Source organism: Mustela erminea, chromosome 4 (assembly GCF_009829155.1).
Source record: "Mustela erminea isolate mMusErm1 chromosome 4, mMusErm1.Pri, whole genome shotgun sequence".
NCBI classification, from domain to species: domain Eukaryota; kingdom Metazoa; phylum Chordata; class Mammalia; order Carnivora; family Mustelidae; genus Mustela; species Mustela erminea.
This window is the reverse complement of record NC_045617.1, coordinates 69,231,426-69,250,536: the sequence shown is the minus strand read 5'-3', so window position 1 is coordinate 69,250,536 and position 19,111 is coordinate 69,231,426. Positions and strand designations below refer to the sequence as shown.

The window sequence follows — 19,111 nt, the reverse complement described above, 5'->3', positions numbered from 1 at the left end:
GTTCAGTATCTGTTCTTGGGATTTTAGCATTAGAATTTTTGAGTATGTAGGCCAGAATTTAGATGCACGGTTGTTTTTAAAGATCTTTAAGGACATGTCCCAGTAAGCTGGCATTGAAAGTTTTTAAGGGGAAGGCTGGTGGCTCAGAGGGTTAAACGTGTGCTTTCAGCTCAGGTCATGATCTCAGAGTCCTGGGATTGAGCCCATGTCAGCCTCCCTGCTCTCCAGGGAATCTGTTCCTTCCTTTCCTTTGGCCCTTCCCCCCTCACTCTCTCCCACTTTCTCAAATAAAGAAATCTATCTTCCAAAAAAAGTTTTTAAGAATTCATTTATTGTCATGTTTTAATTTTTATGAAGGTAAAGAAGTAATTGGAAAAAAACAGAAGGAAAAAAATTTATAGCTATATCCCCATAGATACTGTTAGCATTATTAAATATTTCCTACCAGTCTTTTTTATGTCCACTTAAAAAATAAGTTTTTTCTTGGTGATGAATTATCTATGGTGATGAATTATCTATAGTGCATTTTTTTTTTTTTACTTGATACGTTTTAAGTGTTAAAGAAAATTCTTAACATTGTAGTTATAAGTGTTTGAAAAGAATATCATCAGTGGTAAATCATATAAAATTGAGTGACATAGTCTAAGAGTTTAGGGTTTTTATGCATCAGATCTAATTTCCTGTAAAAAATGTGAGTATTGAATTGTTGGGAATGGTCAGCTGGTACGTTGTATAAGTAGTAAGAACACAATTATTTTTGCATCTGTGACTTACTACGCAGGCTGGTAAAGTTTTTATTGGAAAAAATTCATACAGAATTCAACAATTTCAAGAGAAGTTTACATGTAAGAAAATATGGAAATAAGAGTTTTTCTTAACCTTCTATAATTTCAGTGCCGGGAACCAAACCAGCACTTCAAACCTTACCTGAAACATTTCTTACCGAAGCGTTTGCACTTTGCCAAAAATGACAGGATTGAGCCCTTGACATTCTATTTGGACCCTAAGTGGCAACTTGCATTGTAAGTTCTGATGGTTTCCACATAAATGTAGCCCTGATATGTTTGTAATTCAGTGTACCCATTGGACCCTTTCCAACAATGTTGTTATATGAAAACTGTACAAATGCGATTCTCTCTGCTCTATCCCAGGGTTTCTCAACCTTGGCCTGTTGACCTTTTGGGTCAGATAATTCTCTGTTGTGGGGAGCTGTCCTGTGCATTGTAGGATGTTTGAGAGCAATCCCTGGCTTCTACCAATTAGATGAAAAAGCACCCTTCTCACAGTTGTGCCAACCAAAATGGCTCCAGACTTTGACAGAAGTTCCCTAGGGGGAGGGCCATCCACCCCCAGCTAGGAACTGCTGCTCTGCTCACATCCATATTGATTATTTCTTATGTCTACATTTGCATTACCATTTAACCATTGTATCTCTTCTGCACATGACAGCTATCCTAATAATACCTTTAAACCCAGTGAACAATTGGTAAAAGCTCTTTATAATAATGAGCAATTATTTTCTTCTTAGAGTTGTTTTTTCACCTCAGCTTTTGGTGTGTTGGAAAATTATTTGGATGGTTAATATTGTTAATATCTCAAAACATGATAATTAACTCTTTTGATGGTTGCCAGGATGCCATGCTGTAAAGCAAAACCTAAGCAGTGAACAACATCTCACTGTCTCTCTCCTTTCACTAGAGAGCTGTGCTTTTAGTGTTCAAAAGTAGGTCAACGGTGGGCATCTGTGTGGAGATAATGAAGAAACGGATTGTCCTTACCTCATATAATATTTCGCAGACATCTCCTGTATTCCAAAGATATCTTTAGACTAAGCCATTTATTTTGTACAAACAACCCAACATGATGAAATTGAAACCAGGAGAAGATAACTAACTTGCCAAAGTCACAGCTGGTAAATAGCATAGTCAGGGTTCAGAACTAGTTCTGTGCCAATGCTAGTGATTTTTCCCTTCTATGCCACACTGCTTATGCAGTTGATTTATCTACAAAATAAAAGATAAGGATGACCCCTTAATGCTTCCCAAGCCCAGTGGTTTTGTTTACCTTTTTCTTTTTGGTTTAACCAAATAGTAACTTACTGTTTATGAACAGAAATAATGTCATGATTACAAATCTGACACTGTGAATAGAATTTGCATCATTAATTCATATTATATCAAAATTAGGGCTCCTTCAGAAAAGGAACATTGTGGAAATGGATTCCATGGTTCTGACAATTTATTTTCAAATATGCAAGTAAGTAAACTTGTTATACTTAAAAAAATAATGATTTATATCTGAAGAAAACTATATAAAGTTATACACTTAGAAACGTGGAGTGTGATTGTATGTGTTGAATAAGAATTAATGTAGCTTATAATTTTATAGAACTGTTTTACTTTGGGCATTACATTAAAATTTTATGTTCATGTTTCATGAACATGTGACTTTTACCTCACACTAAATTTATAGTTATTTTGTATATCCTTGTGCCCCATTAAGAATATCGCCACGTTGTAAATGAAAAGTAGTGATTTAATAGGAGAAAAGGTATCATATTTTTGTTCTAAATGAAGATAATGTCTTATAGTTACCTATAAATTTAAAATTTCAGAATATACTCATAACAGTGATTTAATTTGATGCCTGTAGCACTGTGTGAAATGGGCAGAGTGACATTTATATCACATTTCCTAGATGAACCATGATTTCATCATTCATTCCATTCTGATTGTCAAGTCAAAGCTGAGAGAAGTATCCCACATGTCCTTAGAGTAGATGTGCAACATGGGTTCAGTCAGTATCCCACCAAATCCATGGACATGATAGTTTTCCCATTATGTTAACCAGTTTATATATGTACAGCATAGATAATATAAAATACTTTTTTTGTCACCAGCTGCATACACAGGGGAAATGAATTGACACACTGTTACTTTTCTGGCCCATTTAGGCCCTCTTTATCGGCTATGGACCTGGATTTAAGCACCGCTTTGAAGTTGATTCCTTTGAAAATATCGAAGTCTATAATTTAATGTGTGGTAAGTGAGAACAGGCTTCCTTCATTTCTTCTGAATACAGAGCTGGAATGGGAAAATCCAGAGTAGGTCAATGGTGGGCATCTGTGTGGAGATGATGATGAGGTGAGCCAGACCTCCTTCTTCCTGACCCAGAGTCATTGAAAAAAAATATGGGGATTGTGCCATCTGATGACTTACATTTCTTCCACGAGGCTGTACACAGGTAAAGTGGGGCATTCAGAGGAGGGAGGATCATATGCCACCCATGCCTACCAGTTTGCCAGGCCATGGGCTTCATTATATGGCAGTTGAAACAGGTCTGGGGTAGAAGCCTGAGGAAGAGTTTGGAGTCTGTGAAGGGGACCCAAACCAGGCGGAACCTCTGGTAGCAGTAATACTCGCATGGATGACAATGTCATGGTTGTAGAAATTGAGGAGGTTCTATTAGATATAGTCCTCGTTTACCCAGTACTTTCTTCATTAGTACTTTTATGGTTAGATACTGTGTTTTAAATATGACTTCCTTTTCCTGACAATGGTACTGGGAGTTTGCAAACTTTAAATATGTCCTCAGTGTAATTCTTTTAGTGGGAGCCTATATGCTTAAATGAATTCATATGTCCTAAAGCTCTTAAAACAGTGCCTGGGATATCCTAAGTGCTTTCCTATAGAAGTGTTTGCTGTGGTTATTGCCAAGGGCATGAGTCAGACTCAGACAAAGCTGGTTTTGAATCCTGGGTCTTACTCCGTTAGTAGCTTTGAGGCCTTAGGCACAACACTCTAATTACTCATCTACCAAATATTGGCAATAACTTATTAAATTGTTTTGAGGATTAAGTAAGAAAAATACGTTAGCACAGTGACTGGCATATAATAAGCATGCATGGCGGTTACTATAGTCATACACACTGAAATTCACAAGTTCATAGAGAAGGACAGTGTACATATCAGTAATCCCATTAAAATCCCATTATTAAGAACAGCATAGTCATAAATGCTCTAAAATTCAAGAGCATTTCATAGTTTCATTTTGGGTGGAAAGTAAAGAACTCTTGCATAGATAGGGTTTTAAAAAAATAAAAGTCATGAGCTAAGTCTTATATTTATTTGTTTTTGAACCTCTAAGTAACCATTTACCATTCTTGGAATCATGCAGATTTACTGAATTTGACACCTGCTCCTAATAATGGAACTCATGGGAGTCTTAACCACCTTCTAAAGAATCCCGTTTACACCCCAGAGAATCCCAGAGAAGTCCACCCTGTGGGGCAGTGCCCCTTTGCAAGAAGCCCCAGACGTAACCTTGAGTGCTCATGTCATCCTTCAGTAAGTACTGACCAAAGTGTAGCCCAGTTGGATCTTAGGGTGCCCTCTGCATAGCTTATGCCGTGGAAACACTTAGTGATCAAATTGAAATCTGTGAGTAGGCATAAATATCTAAGTATGTTTAATTCTGATGGAACACATGCTGCCCTCTTACTGTTTATTTTTCCTCTTCCTAGTTTTTGCATTTTCACCTCCGTCTTTATCCCTTGGTGCTATGACTTAACTTGGATGCAGGTTGGGAGAAAATCTATCCAAGTCCTGGAACATCCTGAATCATGGAGTCTGTGCTGTTATCCTAGCAGTGAGGGCTTGATTATCAACCAGTCATAATTTTCCTTCTCTAAAATATCTCTCAATTAATTTTAAATTTAGAGAGAAAATCACATATTTGGGGGTTTGAAATGGATATATGGCACTCTTTCTTTTTTATTCCTGTCTTAACATAGTCGTAAGAAGATGAAAATATGTGACAAGTGAACAAAACTGATAATGTCCCTAGGGGCACCTGAGTGGCTTCGTGGGTTAAGCCTCTGCTTTCAGCTCAGGTCATGATCTCAGGGTCCTGGGATCTAGTCCCACATCAGGCTGTCTGCTCAGCAGGGTGCCTGCTTCCCTTCTCTCTGACTGCTTCTCTGCCTACTTGTGATCTCTTTCTCTCGCTTTCAAATAATAAATAAAATCTTTAAAAAAAAAAAAAAAAGATAGTGTCCCTAAAGATAGAGATTTGGGGAACAGTTGGGATATGCTTTTCATTTTGTTCTAGGCTCATAGAAAGACTCTGAGAGCAGTGCAAAGATGATAAAGGAACAACTCTTGTTTTTCATTCATAGTGCTGTGCTTGGGTAGCAGTTCTGTCTTGTTGCAGTTGTCATCTGAACTTTATCCTCTTCGTCAAAAAAATAAGTTTGACTTGTACAAGATGGCTTTATCTTCATCCCATAATGGGATAATTATGCTGCAGAAGTTGTTTGTTACAAGATTGAAATATGTCTCAAAACAAAAATAGAATGAAACGAAACCTCATGTCTCTCATTGCTTAAAATCGTATTATTAACTTTTTAGGTCTTACCAGTTGTGGATTTTGAGATACAGTTGAATTTGACTGTGGCAGAAGGTAAGACATGTTTCCCCTTGAGTTTGGAATGTAAAAGTGGGCTAGTTTCTCAGCCAGGTTAATCACAGAACATGTGGTTTGGGGGCATTAGTTGAGAACAACCAGTATCTTAAAGGTGGTAGTGGAGACCACCTGAGGAAACACAGAGATGTCTTTGCTTGATGGTCTAGACTGTTCGTCAACGGAAGGGAGGGATATTTACAGCACATCATATATTTAGTGGAAGCTGAATTACTCTTTATGAACATAGTGAAGGTGGTTCGAGATCTTGAAGATTTTTATAGCTTTATTAGAGACCTTCAGATTTCCATTGTAAACACCTGTTAGATTTCTATCTCATCTGCTTCTTAGTTCATTATAAGAGAGTATAAATTGGCTTGTTTATCTAAAGTTATTTCTTTATAGCTTTTGAGTGAAGAGTATGCTTAATATACAGACAACTGCTAACATTTGTCAGTCATGACTGGGATGTTCAGCCTCACTTTGATACAATCTCTGATACACTTTGATATAGTCTGATACACTCTGATATAGTAAAGTGATTCTTGTTACTTGGCTCAGTTTTTTCCTTCTGTAATAAGAAGGCAAATTCTGCACAATTCCCAAGTTGAATTTGCCTGTATAAAAATCTCTATAAATGTGGGGCACCTGGGAAGGCTCAGTCAGTTAAGCATCTGACTCTTTGATTTCAGGTCAGGTCATGATCTTAGGGTCCTGAGATTGAGCCCCACATCGAAGGTGTGGAGTCGGCTTGGGATCCTCTCTCTCTCCCTCCCCCTCTGCTCCTCCCACCACTTGCATGTGCTCTCCCTCTCTCTTTCTCTTTCTCAAAAATAAAAGAAAATAAAAATAAAAATCTCTGTAAATGTTTAGAGATATCTTTGATGGCCTTGTGATGACAAAACCTTGTGGTAAAGGATTGCATTTCTGGAACTGTTCTGTGTTTGAATATGAGCATAGGAACTATATGTCCAGGGAAAAAGTATTCATTCTCTGTAAACTAAGGTTTTCTCATCTGTACAATGGGCATATAACCTTAATTTGTAGGGTTATGTAAGAATTAAATTAGATGATGTATACAAAGGACTTTACAAAGCACTTGGCACTTGGAAAAAGTACAGTAAATGGTCTATACTATTACTGTTTCATTCAGCTCAGTCTCATAATTTTAGTTGTGAATTTTTGCTTTCTCATCCAAGAAACTTCTCTGCCTAGAGTTTTCCCTGAATACTAATCATTAAAATACTGTTGAAGAATTTTAGCAATATTTTTAAAGTCCTAATGCTGAAATTTGTAGCAATCTCACACAGTGATCTCTTGTGATATCTTGATATTACATTCATCTTTCAGACTCTTCATAGGCAAAAACTACAATGAATCCCTTTTCTTAACTGTTTATGGTTCTGCTCTTTGTGTTTAGTTTTATTTTGCAGTTAAAAATAACTTTTCATGGGGTGCCTGGGTGGCTTAGTGGTGTAAAGCCTCTGCCTTCGGCTCAGGTCATGATCCCAGGGTCCTGGGATCGAGCCCTGCATCGGGTTCTCTGCTCAGCGGGGAGACTGCTTTCCTTTCTCTCTCTGCCTGCCTCTCTGCCTACTTGTGATCTCTCTCTGTCAAATAAATAAATGCAATCTTAAAAAAAAAATAACTTTCAGTAGGTTTAAGTAGAGAATTGGATGGATTCTTATATACTCTATAAGGAAGTATGTTGTTACATATTCACTGTATATATATATACATACACACACATATGTGTATATATGTAATTTATTCTGTATATACATTCAGAATATATTATATACAGTATGTTTGAATGGTGGTTTCATTTTTCCCCTACAACCCCAGAGAAGGTTATTAAGCGCAGCACTTTACCTTACGGAAGACCCAGAGTCCTGCAGAGAAACACTTCGGTCTGTCTCCTTTACCAGCACCAGTTCGTGAGTGCTTACAGCAATGACATCCTGATGCCCCTTTGGACCTCTTACACCGTCCGCAGAAATGCAAGTATTGGTCGCTTCTTTAGCTCTGTGTGATTATTTCAAATTATCATTAAGCAAAACATTGAAAGCCACGTTAGTTTGGGTCAGTTAATCTTGGCTCTCTCATCAGTTTCTGAATTAGAAGATCACTGAACTGTGAGTTAGAAGATTAAGTTCTCATTCTAGCCTGACCACAAACTCACTGTGTGACTCTAAGACTCCAAGCAGATGTCTTCTTGTGTGAAAGGAGGCGTGTGCATGCAATAAAAGTTTCTCCCTTGCTTTATGTTTGATTTAATATTTTAGGATTCTAATTTACAATTTTATGAAATCAATTTTGCAGTCAGGCACAATGATTCATCTCTAAATACATAGCTGTATTTTCCGTCTGGATTTTCCTCCACTGCGCTCACCTTAGGGGGTCCTCACTGATGGGCAAGGTCATAAAAGCTTAGTGATCTCTCTGCATATACCACCTACAGAAGATCCCCACCCCCCCAACCCAGACCAGACCAGAGAGAGGCCAGGGATCTGTGCACCTCCCAGAACACAAGAAGGCCTTGAAAAGAGTTGGGGGTTGGGGGTGGGGCAAATACCCCAGAATAAGACCACCATTCCCCCTCACCCCTGCCCCCTGGCTGCTGTGGTGGAAAGAGAAACAGAAGATAAGCCTTGAAAGAGAGAATGGGGGAGGGAATAAGATTGAGATTTTAATCAAATTGAAGTTTTAAACTAGACCAACCAGATTTTCAGAAACTGAATGTCTGCCAAGCTACAGGATGCCCTTAAGGGGTGGAAAGGGGATCTGAGAGAGCTTAATGGAGGGTAGCAGCAGGATTTAAAAAATAAAACTATTGTTAATAGTCATTGAGAATGCCAAATAAAAAGAGAAGGCTATGTGTGTGTATATATGTAATTTCTTTGTTAAAAATACATATATTATGCACCCATACACGTTCATATAATTCCATAAAGTTCCTACCATCAGTTTGATTGTTCTAATTTTGAAGACAGTTTCCCAACACTGTAAACATGTTTTTTTTTTTTTTTGCTTGACTTTATGATATGTAGGAGTCTGCCCAGTGTTTTGTAGGTTCCCATCAAATTTACTGTTGTTTCATGCCAAATTACAATGTTCTTTGATTCTGTTCAAATGTTCGGTTGACTTATGTAATCAAAGCTGCTTAAATTCAGTCCTCAGTGCTCCTGAGGTTTTTGTGCTACACAGTGGCTCCCCACCCCCAGCTGGAGTCTGTGCAGTTGTGTATGGAAGATAGATAGGCTCAGATCCCCCCAAAATCAGTATTTCAGTATATAAAAGCTTGCAGTTGACCAAAAAAAAAAAAAAAAAAAGGCTACACTAAATTAGCCCAGCATAATAGGAAAATATTTGCATATATGTAATAAATGACTAATATCCTTACTATGGTAAAAGAGTTTTTGCATCTCAGGAAAAAATGAATATACTACTAGAAAAATGGGAAAATGGCGAAGGACAGCCAGAGCTCTGTTTTCAAATGGTGTGATGCATCTTCAGCTACTCATAAAGCCATCTTCTTTTCTTTTAGATGCCTGACGCCTAATGGCTCTTTTCATTTTGTTTTTCAGGACAGTTTCTCTGCAGAAGACTTTTCCAACTGTCTTTACCAGGATCTTCGAATTTCTCTTAGTCCTGTCCATAAGTGTTCCTTTTATAAAAATAATGCTGAACTGAGCTATGAGTTCCTCTACCCACCACGTAAGTTTCTACCTCCCTGACCTTGCCTTTCTCTTGGCCTCTTTCTCTTCTTCCTTTTCTTTTCCTTATGAGGCCGGATACATCATCTTGTTGTTTTTTTATTGGTGAAAATGGTGAATGAGAAGTATAACTCTTAGAGAAAAATTTTAAAGTGTCTGAAGCTTGACTTTTAGACAACTTTTTAGCTTTTGCTTGGATGAATGATTCAGCATCTGCCTTTGGCTGAGGACATAGTCCCAGAGTCCAGGGGTGTTGGGCTCCCTGGTCAGTGGGGAGCCTGCTTCTCCCTCTGGGCTCTGCCCTTCCCAGCCCCTCACCCCTGCTCTTCACTCATTCTCTCCCTCTCTCTCTCTCTCTCTCTCTCAAATAAATATTTTTTTTGATAAAAGGAAAAATGTAATTCACCTAAGAAGTAGGGATAGGCAGAACCTAAGGGTGCTCACTCTTTCACAGAAATGGAGCTGCTAGGGAAGAGCTTTTATTTTTTCTTTTTTGAAGTTAAGTGTTCTATTTTTAAATGTGGCACATCTGTGTGTTAATGAGAAGACATTTTCAGGCTGGCCTTAAAAGGCAAAGAGCAGAAGGCTCCAGGTGCTCAAATATTCTCCATATCCAGCCCAGTCCCCGGAGTAAGTGTCTGAAGTCAGAACTTGGCTGTTGCTTTATGAAAATAGACCAACTCCAAGCCGAAAATCCCTACAAAGAAGCCTTGTACAGCATTTCGAGGCAGAAATCCTGCAATGTTTTTTCTGGGTAGTAGGTGTTGTTCTGAAGCCAGATAATCTCTTTTTCCTTCTTAGCGTAGAAGAGTTTAATGAAAGAGAGTTGTCAAAACAATACATTGTTAGTTGAAATAGGCAAATAATGTAAAATTTGTATATGTTTAATTTAGGCTGTTACTAAGCTTTTGTTTTTTTGATAAATTCATTTTGAAGAAGAAAAGATGTAAGTATTTTACTTTTTTGAGGGACTTGACCAAACACATGGCACTTTCCCTTGACCCTGTACTTAGGAATATTTTATGGGTTTAAGGTGATACTCAGCTAATTTTTCAAGTGCCCTCCCATGAGAAAGTATGATTTCTAATGTTATTCATGAAGAATGAAATAGTTGTCTTTTTTTGCTTTCTTTATAGAACTAAATAAAGGTTCAGATCAACTATATTCTGAAGCATTGCTTAATACTAATATAGTGCCAATGTACCAGAGTTTTCAAGGTAAAAAATTTTAACCCTGTATCTCACAATTTCAATGAATTTCTATATATTATAGGCATAATTTATATTATTAAGACTGATCCTCTAAATTAAATTACTGTCAAGCATGTTCTTTTAGGTGTATGTTCTTAGAGGTATACATTCTTACACATTCTTAACTTTGACGATACCAGTACACAAAAATTCTACAGCTGTTAGAATTATGACATATTCTAATACTTATTATCCTATCTGTATTTACATGTTTGTAAACAATATTTTTTGATGGAAAAAGTATGTAACATTCTTCCTAAGTTATCTGGCTTATATAGTCTGCTAACACATGAACTTTCAGTTTGTTTTCCCATTTAACTTTTGGGAGTTGTTGATAATTGTTTTTGACCTTGAAATGAATATATTTTTGCATCATTATTAACTATCATTGTATTTGGAACTCCTACAAAAATAAATTTAAATTATTCTTCAGGTGACATATAGAATTTTAAAATATGGAGCATACAAGGACATTTTTTACTCTAATTTACATGCAAGAAAATTTTTTACTCTAATTTACATGTAGAATACTTGTGAATATTTCAAAGGGAATTTCAGATATTAACAATAAATCTGAATAACCTGCCTTGTTTCTTTATGTTCATGGTGAGGCATATAGTCAGGGATGCCCAAAATAGTGTTGAATTCAATGTTTGTCTCTTCTGGCCAAAAGCCAGAGCTGAACAGTGGGTTTTTAGCCTCACACTAAAACTGAAGCCACATTTGGCTTTGTCAGTAATTATTACAAATGCTGACTTTGAATAAGGTCGTTGAATTATTTCACATGACAGCGTGGCACCTTGTTTTCTGGAACCTTCACTGACACCCTTCTTGTTCCAGTAATATGGCGCTACTTCCACGGCACCCTTCTGCAACGGTACGCAGAGGAAAGAAATGGCGTCAATGTGGTCAGCGGGCCTGTGTTTGACTCTGATTACGATGGATGTTATGATTCCTCAGAGACGCTGAAGCAGTAAGAACATATTTCATTTCCTCTTAAAAACAGCCGTCGTGTGGGATTACCATCCAGTTGAGTCTGGGGAGCCTTTTCTGTCTGAAACTGTTTGTGTTGATGGACAAGACATTTCTGTTTACACCGGAAGCCCTTTGAATATCTTAGGATGTTTTGCTAAGTGTTCAGTAAAATTTTTTTTTAGAGGAAAGGAGTGTTTCTCCTCGACTCTGCTTAGATGAGTAATTCTTGAGTTCAGATTAAACACTGAACTCTGCCATCTGTTAAGAAGGTAACATCCTTGTTTAAAATCTCTGTGCGGATAATTGTTGATACACCGTCTTCATTAACTACTGCTGGTTAGAAGATAACGAACCTTGTGGTGTGGCTAGAGGCATCCTGCTTGGAAGCATCAGCGGAATTCTAAAGCTGCAGTGTCCAAGGGCGGGCCTTGGGCGAATGTCGCAGCTTTTACCTACCCTTTTTAACCCTTTTTTAGGGGGAGTCTGAGTGACCATCTTAAAAGAAACCGCCAGTAGGTGCTGTTTTTGTAAAGTACAGCAGCAGAACATTTTAGAAACCATTTGATCTTTCATAAAACAATAACAGCGTGATTTTTTGAAGTAATATTACTATTAAGGCATAGGGTAACGAGAATGAGATGTCAGAGGAGGTTCAGCTGGTTCCTGAGAAGAACTCTCTCAGGCAGGCTCAGGGACAATTCTTCACACACGTTTATCTGTGACACGTTAGTTTGTAATGTAGTTTTTCAAATGACAGGCTTTTGTTTTGTTTTTTACTATATCCCTGGAGTCGTAAGGGACCCACCATAACTGCCTGAGATCACAGCAGTAGAGTAAGTAAAGAGGAGAACTTCAGGGACGCCTGGGTGGCTTAGTCGGTTAAGTGACCACCTTCTGCTCAGGTCAAGATCCTGAAGTCCCAGAATCGAGTCCTGCGTCGGGCTCCCTGCTCAGCAAGGAGTCTGCTTCTCCCTCTGACCCTCTCCCTTCTTGTGCTTGCTCACTCTCTCTCAGTCTCTCTCTCAAAGAAATAAAATCTTAGAGAGAGAGAGCGCTTCATATCTTTCGCATTCCACGAGAGCTCTCTGTTTTAATCAGTTTTCTATGTTATGGTTCCACACAAGATTACAATTGAAGATGAGGCTCCCACTACCCTAAATTTGGAAAGATGCTGAAAAACAAATAAATAAACCTAGCTTTCAGAACAAAGGAAGTAGAATTAAGATAAGGTAAAGTATTACTTGGGACATCTTGAAGAATATGCTGCAATTTAAAAGAAGTTACTGGGATGAGAAAGGAAATCCACCTTTTTTTTTTTTTTTTTTTAAGATTTTTATTTATTTATTTGACAGACAGAGATCACAAGTAGGCAGAGAAGCAGGCAGAGAGAGAGGAGGAATCAGGCTCCTCCACCATGTGCAGCTTGATCCCAGGACCCTGGGACCATGACCTGAGCCGAAGGCAGAGGCTTTAACCCACTGAGCGATCCAGATGCCCCGAGAAAGGAAATCCCTTTAAAGCAAAGGAGAGTTCACAGAAACATGACTTCTCTAGAAGGGCTGAAATAGAAAAAAATCCCACACCACTTTCCTCTCTGTCTCCTGTCTTTGCATAGCTGCACAGAGTTGAGAAGACTATCAATAATGCTTCAGAATCTTGGTTGTAGGTGTTCTAGAAAGATGTATTTTTTTCTTTCATGTCTCAATTCCAGTGTCCTAAGGTAGAACTAAAAAAAAAAAATCTGAAGTTTAGTAAATTTTTATAGAAAATAAAAATTATTTGGCTTATGTTTACCTGTCTTCTAATTTGTTGTCAATTCAGCAGAATATGTTGAGGTATTTTGATTACTAACTTCCTACAATATATTTAATTATTTGACTGAATTTTATTTTTAGATTCATTGTATTAAAAATATACTTCACCAAAATATTCACTAAAAAGAAGAGAGCTATTTCTTTCTTAAACTGAAGATTGTCCTATTTTCTAGAAACAGCAGACTCATCCGTAATCAAGAAATTCTGATCCCAACTCACTTCTTCATTGTGCTGACAAGTTGTAAAAACACATTCCAGACTCCCTCCCAGTGTGATGAGTTAGACACCTTAGCTTTCATTTTGCCTCACAGGACTGACAATAGTGAGAGCTGTGTGGTAAGTAGCCTTTGATCATGTATCACCTTAAACGCTGACCATATGAATATAAGTATATTTGCATGTGTCGTGTCTGACATCACTGTGGGTAAAAACGGAATGTGAATATGCATGTACTTTGAAAGGGTGTGCTTTTACATGTACTTTGCAGGATGATTTTAAATTTGATACTCTGAGATGGTATATCTTTGGAGAGGACCACCCTTGCCTATTAAAACACAAAAAACAAATCAAAATGTAAAAATGTAGTGCCTGCATACAGCTTAGCCCCTAAGTTCTAGGTTTATTTGAACTATGAATTTATTTTTGTTTGAAACCTGGATTTATAATTCCTAAAAGTGTCAGCACTGTTATAAATTAGTCCTAAAGTTATGGTTAGGTAGTATTTCAGATTAATTTTCTTTATATCACTTTATTATAAAAGTCATGTTTGTTCCTAATTATCTTTTCTTACTCTTTTGTCATTCAGTGTTTGGAAATAATTGTTTTATGTTATCTTACTTGCTCAGAATTTAAAAAAAAAAAAACCAAACAAACAAAACCTCGTCTTCAAACAAGACTGTATTAAAATTTTAGGGAAGTTTTTTTCCCCATAGTGAGCCAATTTTGTTTTTCTTTCAGAGTACTTCCCAGATTTTCTAGTTGTTGTTTTTTTCTAGTTTTTTCCTAGTTGTTGTTGTTTTTTTTTCCTCCCACTTTTCTTTTTTTGTCCATCGAAGTTACACAATATAAGCGTAGACCTAAGTTGGCAAAGCAATGTAGCTTTCTCACCAGCCTCATTTGAATGGGTGGTTTAGTTGGGAGTCCTGTGGGCAAAAGGATGTTGAGGCCCCAGTCTGAGCTTAGCAGGAGAGAGTGCTATCATCACTCATTAATTCCTCCCTGCATTTATTCATTGATCCTTTCTTGGATCCAGCCATTCATTCCTTCAATAAATACATGTTTCCGGGTACTCTTAGTCCAGAGGACACAGCAGTGAGCAAAGCAGACAGTAGCTTCTGCCATGGGCCCAGGAGTAGAATACAGAGATCCATTGTCATCCCTGATCTAAGAGCCTGTGTGTCATTCATTAAAATTCATGAAGATATTTTACTTATTTCTCTGATAAACTGAGAATGAATTGACCAGTCCTCATAGAACATATTTCTCATTAACTTCTTTTTCCTTATGCTTCAGAATTAAGGAAGGAATAACAGGGTTTTACCGATTTGGATGCCCTTTGGGCATCTACATCTACCAGCTGGTCACTGTTGTGGACACTGCGGGATACATACTAAGTGTTCTCTCCTTCATTGCTTTCTCTTCCTCAAGAGGTTGAATTGTCACTAAAGTTATCAGTTAGTGTTATGTTCTGCAGCAAATAATGGAGAACCCATTTACAGTGACTTGAGCAATTAACGGGTACCTCAGGTGACAGGATGTCCAGAAGTAGACAGTCTTGGGTCAATAACACTATGAGGGACCTAGACCTTTCCTGTCTTCCTTCTCCACTATTCTTAGCATGTGACACATGTGGGCCAAAGATGGTTTCTTCTCTAGATATCATGTCTGAATTCTGGGCCCTCCTTTCAAAGAGACTTATGCTCAGGTCTCCCTGACCAAAATGATGCCAGGTGTCATGAGTGAGGCTTTGAGTTCCTTTTCACCATCTCTACCATTCAAAAGCTATTGTGCTGCTATCTTAAATGCAAATATTTTGTCAAATTCTATAATAGCAGTGTACCTAGAGGACACTAAATATTGGACATGAACCAGAGAAAGGGTTATTTGAAGGTCTATCACACATCCTGATTGATTCCTTCTGTTTCATCTCTGAAGTAGCAACTAATGATTAGCAGGACATTGGCCTGAAACATCAGATGCCTTGCCTGTACTTTTTATCTGTTCATGTGTATGTTGGGACAGATGGAAAATATCTACTGGCCAAGTAGTCCATGGAGTCAGGGTTATTCCTTCAAGAGCTAGAGTGAAGGTTATTGCAGAGAAGGAGACTGAGTGGGGAAGTAAGTAGCCCTGGATACAGGGATGATTGGAAGCTAATGGGAAAATGGAGATTATTGGTCCATTCCCCTTTTATGTGGAAAGCCTATATTTATCATTTCCAACTAATAATGTCCCAAGGGTACAGAAGTCTTTATTGGAGGACGTCTTTAATGTACAATTGCAGCCCGCCATCCAGTGGATACCTTCTTCATCTGACCTTCTCCAGGAGCCATATTCAGAGAAATGCATGCTTACCACGAATGTATAATTTCCATCTCTGCCCCCTGCCTCAGCTACCAGCTCTGCTTCCATGTGTCAGAGCATGTGCCTTTACTTTTCATTTGATCTATTAGCTGAGACTTCACTACCTCCCCAGAAATGGAGTTGTGTTTTACCACACCCCTAACCCTCTCTTCATTGCACCCATGTACGTAACTGATTCTGATAAGAACGGGTGTTCTTTTAGTGCACTTGCACACGTCATCACATTTGATCCTCAGAACACTCCTGTAAGGAAGGAGCAGGTAAGAGAATCAGGATTCAGGTGTTAAATAACTGGCCTCAGTTTACATGATATGGTAATGGTAGGACCCGGACTTGGGTCCGAGTTTATTTACGCCCATCCCCATATTCTTCTACCGCGCCACATTGCTTTTGTTCTCCAACATGTTTTTAACCTCACACTGTTAAGTTTCTTGCACCAATGCAATACGTGAGCACTGATTCCACGTATACTTGCCTTTTCCCAAATTGGGAAATTTGGGAATTCCCACATTTAATTCAACAAAGGTGCATCGTATATATTAGATGCTGAGCTATTCAAGAACAGGGATCATGCTGACAAAGGTCGGAGCATCTGCCATTTGGGAGCCAGAGGGTCAGAACTCACTGAAATGGGAAGAAGGGGTGCTGGTAGGGAACGCGGATTGTTCTCCAGTGACGTTTCTTTTCCTCCCACTTCATAGCAGGGGAAGCAGGAGTCGTCATGGGTAGAAGAGTTACTGAAGCTACACAGAGCTCGGATCACGGATGTTGAACTCATCACTGGACTCAGCTTCCTTCAAGAACGAAAAGAGCCCGTTGCAGACATTCTACAGTTGAAAACACGGTTGCCAGTCTTTGACGAAGAAGACTGATATTTTTTATTCCAAAATCACACCATAGATGTTTTTGAAAGAACCTTTATTTTATACAGTCCTCTATTCACGCTGTCGCCTTGTTTGGAAACTGCCGACCAGAGTTAGAGCTGAGAATCCTCTGTGATAACAACCATCTCAGGGAACCTGGCGGCCTCCGCCCGGCAGTAGGAAAATACTCTTACTGAGTCTCGCACATGTTTGAATGTGTAAGAATTGTTCCAATTTGGGGAATAAAGACACACCATATCTAAAACTGCTCTTCAACTTCTCTTAAGGGCAAAAATAGCTGTGAACATTGTCTGGATGCCAGATATTTGAATTTTGTTTTCACTAATAAATTTCTATGGAACTGGCAAGCTCAGCATTAATGGATAGGATTGGAATAGTCTGTTTTACCTTAGTATTTTCACAAGGATTTAAAGGTGATTCTGGATTCTTTCCAGCTTGGAGTTTCATTCATTTTAGTTTTAACTGAAAAAAATTAGCAGAAGCAAAACTGTTTCTAAGGCCCTCTTTCTGTCTTTGCCAACACCCATTCAAAACCAAAATATGTAATCCTGTGGGTTTGGTTTTTTGTAAATTGTGATTAGGCTTCCTCGGATTTAATGCTTTTAATAAGTTAAACTTTGAGGGAAGATCTGTGAATTGAGTAATTCAGTCTGTGTACCTGCTATAAAATTTTATTCTGCATTTGTACAAAAAGAAAGAAAGATACTCCCATCCCGTTCACTGGTAGTGAACATAGGTTGAAAATAGCTCTAAAAGTGGTTATTTTAGACTATTAAAAAATGTCTTCATGGAACTTCAGAGAACTTGCCAATGCATGCCTGGCAACATTTTCCATCAAGACGGCAGGAATGTTTTCCTCTGTGCCCCAAAATGACCCCACCAGCAGCAGAACTGTGCTGAGCTGTTTATCTTAAAGTTTCTTGGGTTTGGAAAGAATGTATAACCATTGCTTTATATTTTCTTTGTGGTCATGATAAATGAACCTGACCTCTCCTCCGCGTAGACTATACCTTTTAGTGTGACTATACCTGTGAACCTTCAAGGGCTTCCTTCACTTGTAGGCTATGTGGGTTTGATTTAGGTGTTATATTAGTCCACCAAAATTTTTTTATTTGTCCTTCCTATGATGATCATTCTTGAACAGACTACAGGCCACAAAATCCTTTAGATAATATAATTTGTACTAAAAATTATTTAATAATTTAGGAAGTTTTGTTGGTTTTTGTTTTAGTCCCATAGGGTCATGAGGGTTTGTACACTGCTTTTTTCCAATCTGTCTTCTCTCTGTTGTTCAGTTTGGGTCATTTCTATTGTCCTGTCTTTAAGTTCACTCGTTATTTTATTTCTCTAATCCATTTTGTTGTTGAGCCCCCCCTCGCCCATTGAGTTTTCTATTTTTATTTTTTTCCCTAAAATTTCCATTTGGTTCTTCTTTATATTGTGTATTTCTTTGCTGAGAATTTTTATTTTTTTGCTAAGATTTTTTATTTTTTCATTTATTCTGTGTAATTCATAGATACTCACTGAAGCATTTTTGCAATGGCTGCTGCAAAATTCTTTTCAAATAATGCCAGCATCTGTGTCATCTCAGGGTTGGCATCTGTTGTCTTTTTTTCATTCAAAAAGATTTTCCTGGTTCTTGGCATGATGAATGATTTTCGGTGGAAACCTGAATATTTTAGATGTTACATGACTGTGGATCTTATTTAAACCTTCTGTTTTAGCTGACTTTCTCTGACATCAATCTAGTGGAGGACTTAGGGGCACTGTCTAGTTCCTCAAAGGTGTAGCTACAAGTCCAGGTTTCCCACTCAGCCTCCAGTGACACTTGGAACAAGATGGGATCCATGTCATTGCTGCGCAGGGTGGGAATTCAGTTCCCCACTGGGCTTCCATTGATGCCTTCCTGCCTGGGGTGTGCAGGGGGCCTTGTCACTGCTCCCCTGTGGTGTCCACTGATACTGTGGGCAGGAATGGTGGGGAGGAGGCTTCATTATGACTAGGTGGGGATGAATTGACCAGTTGCTTACTCAACCCTCTCAGATCCTACCCTGTCAGGGGAGTTAGGGTACTGCATGACAGCCCAGAGAGGCTGGAAGTCTAGGCTCCCCACTTGGCCTTTACTGGTCTGGTTGGGTCTGTGGTCTTTCCAGTGGTGTTTGCTAGAGTGGAGCATTTCCTGTTTTCTCTCTTGCGAGGCCATTACTCTTCCAGGCCTTTGGCTGGAGAAAAGGCCTTTTTTAGGACTTATTTACATGTCCTCTGTGGCCATTTCACCTTTTCAGCTCCAAGTCTGGGACATCTGAGCTAAAAAGCAAAAACACAGAGGAACTCATCATGGTTTTGTCCCTTAGGTCCCAAGGTCCCTAGACTGCCTGACTTCTCTCCACCTTTCAGAATCTTCCTTTTTTTGTTTTATATATAATATC

General features: G+C 38.4%; 1 protein-coding gene across 1 annotated transcript in view; it reads left to right on the top strand.

The window, feature by feature from the left end:
* The window catches only part of ENPP1 (ectonucleotide pyrophosphatase/phosphodiesterase 1), a 70,529-nt gene extending 53,500 nt beyond the window's left edge, over positions 1-17,029 (top strand). Inside the window, exons 15-25 of the mRNA XM_032339503.1 lie at positions 895-1,022; positions 2,187-2,256; positions 2,954-3,041; positions 4,177-4,346; positions 5,409-5,460; positions 7,306-7,460; positions 9,048-9,177; positions 10,313-10,393; positions 11,267-11,399; positions 13,389-13,551; positions 16,500-17,029. Of these exons, the coding sequence (XP_032195394.1) occupies positions 895-1,022; positions 2,187-2,256; positions 2,954-3,041; positions 4,177-4,346; positions 5,409-5,460; positions 7,306-7,460; positions 9,048-9,177; positions 10,313-10,393; positions 11,267-11,399; positions 13,389-13,551; positions 16,500-16,670 (1,341 nt within the window). The 3' untranslated portion in view covers positions 16,671-17,029. The remainder of the gene's footprint in view (positions 1-894; positions 1,023-2,186; positions 2,257-2,953; positions 3,042-4,176; positions 4,347-5,408; positions 5,461-7,305; positions 7,461-9,047; positions 9,178-10,312; positions 10,394-11,266; positions 11,400-13,388; positions 13,552-16,499) is intronic.
* The last annotated feature ends 2,082 nt before the right edge of the window (positions 17,030-19,111 follow it).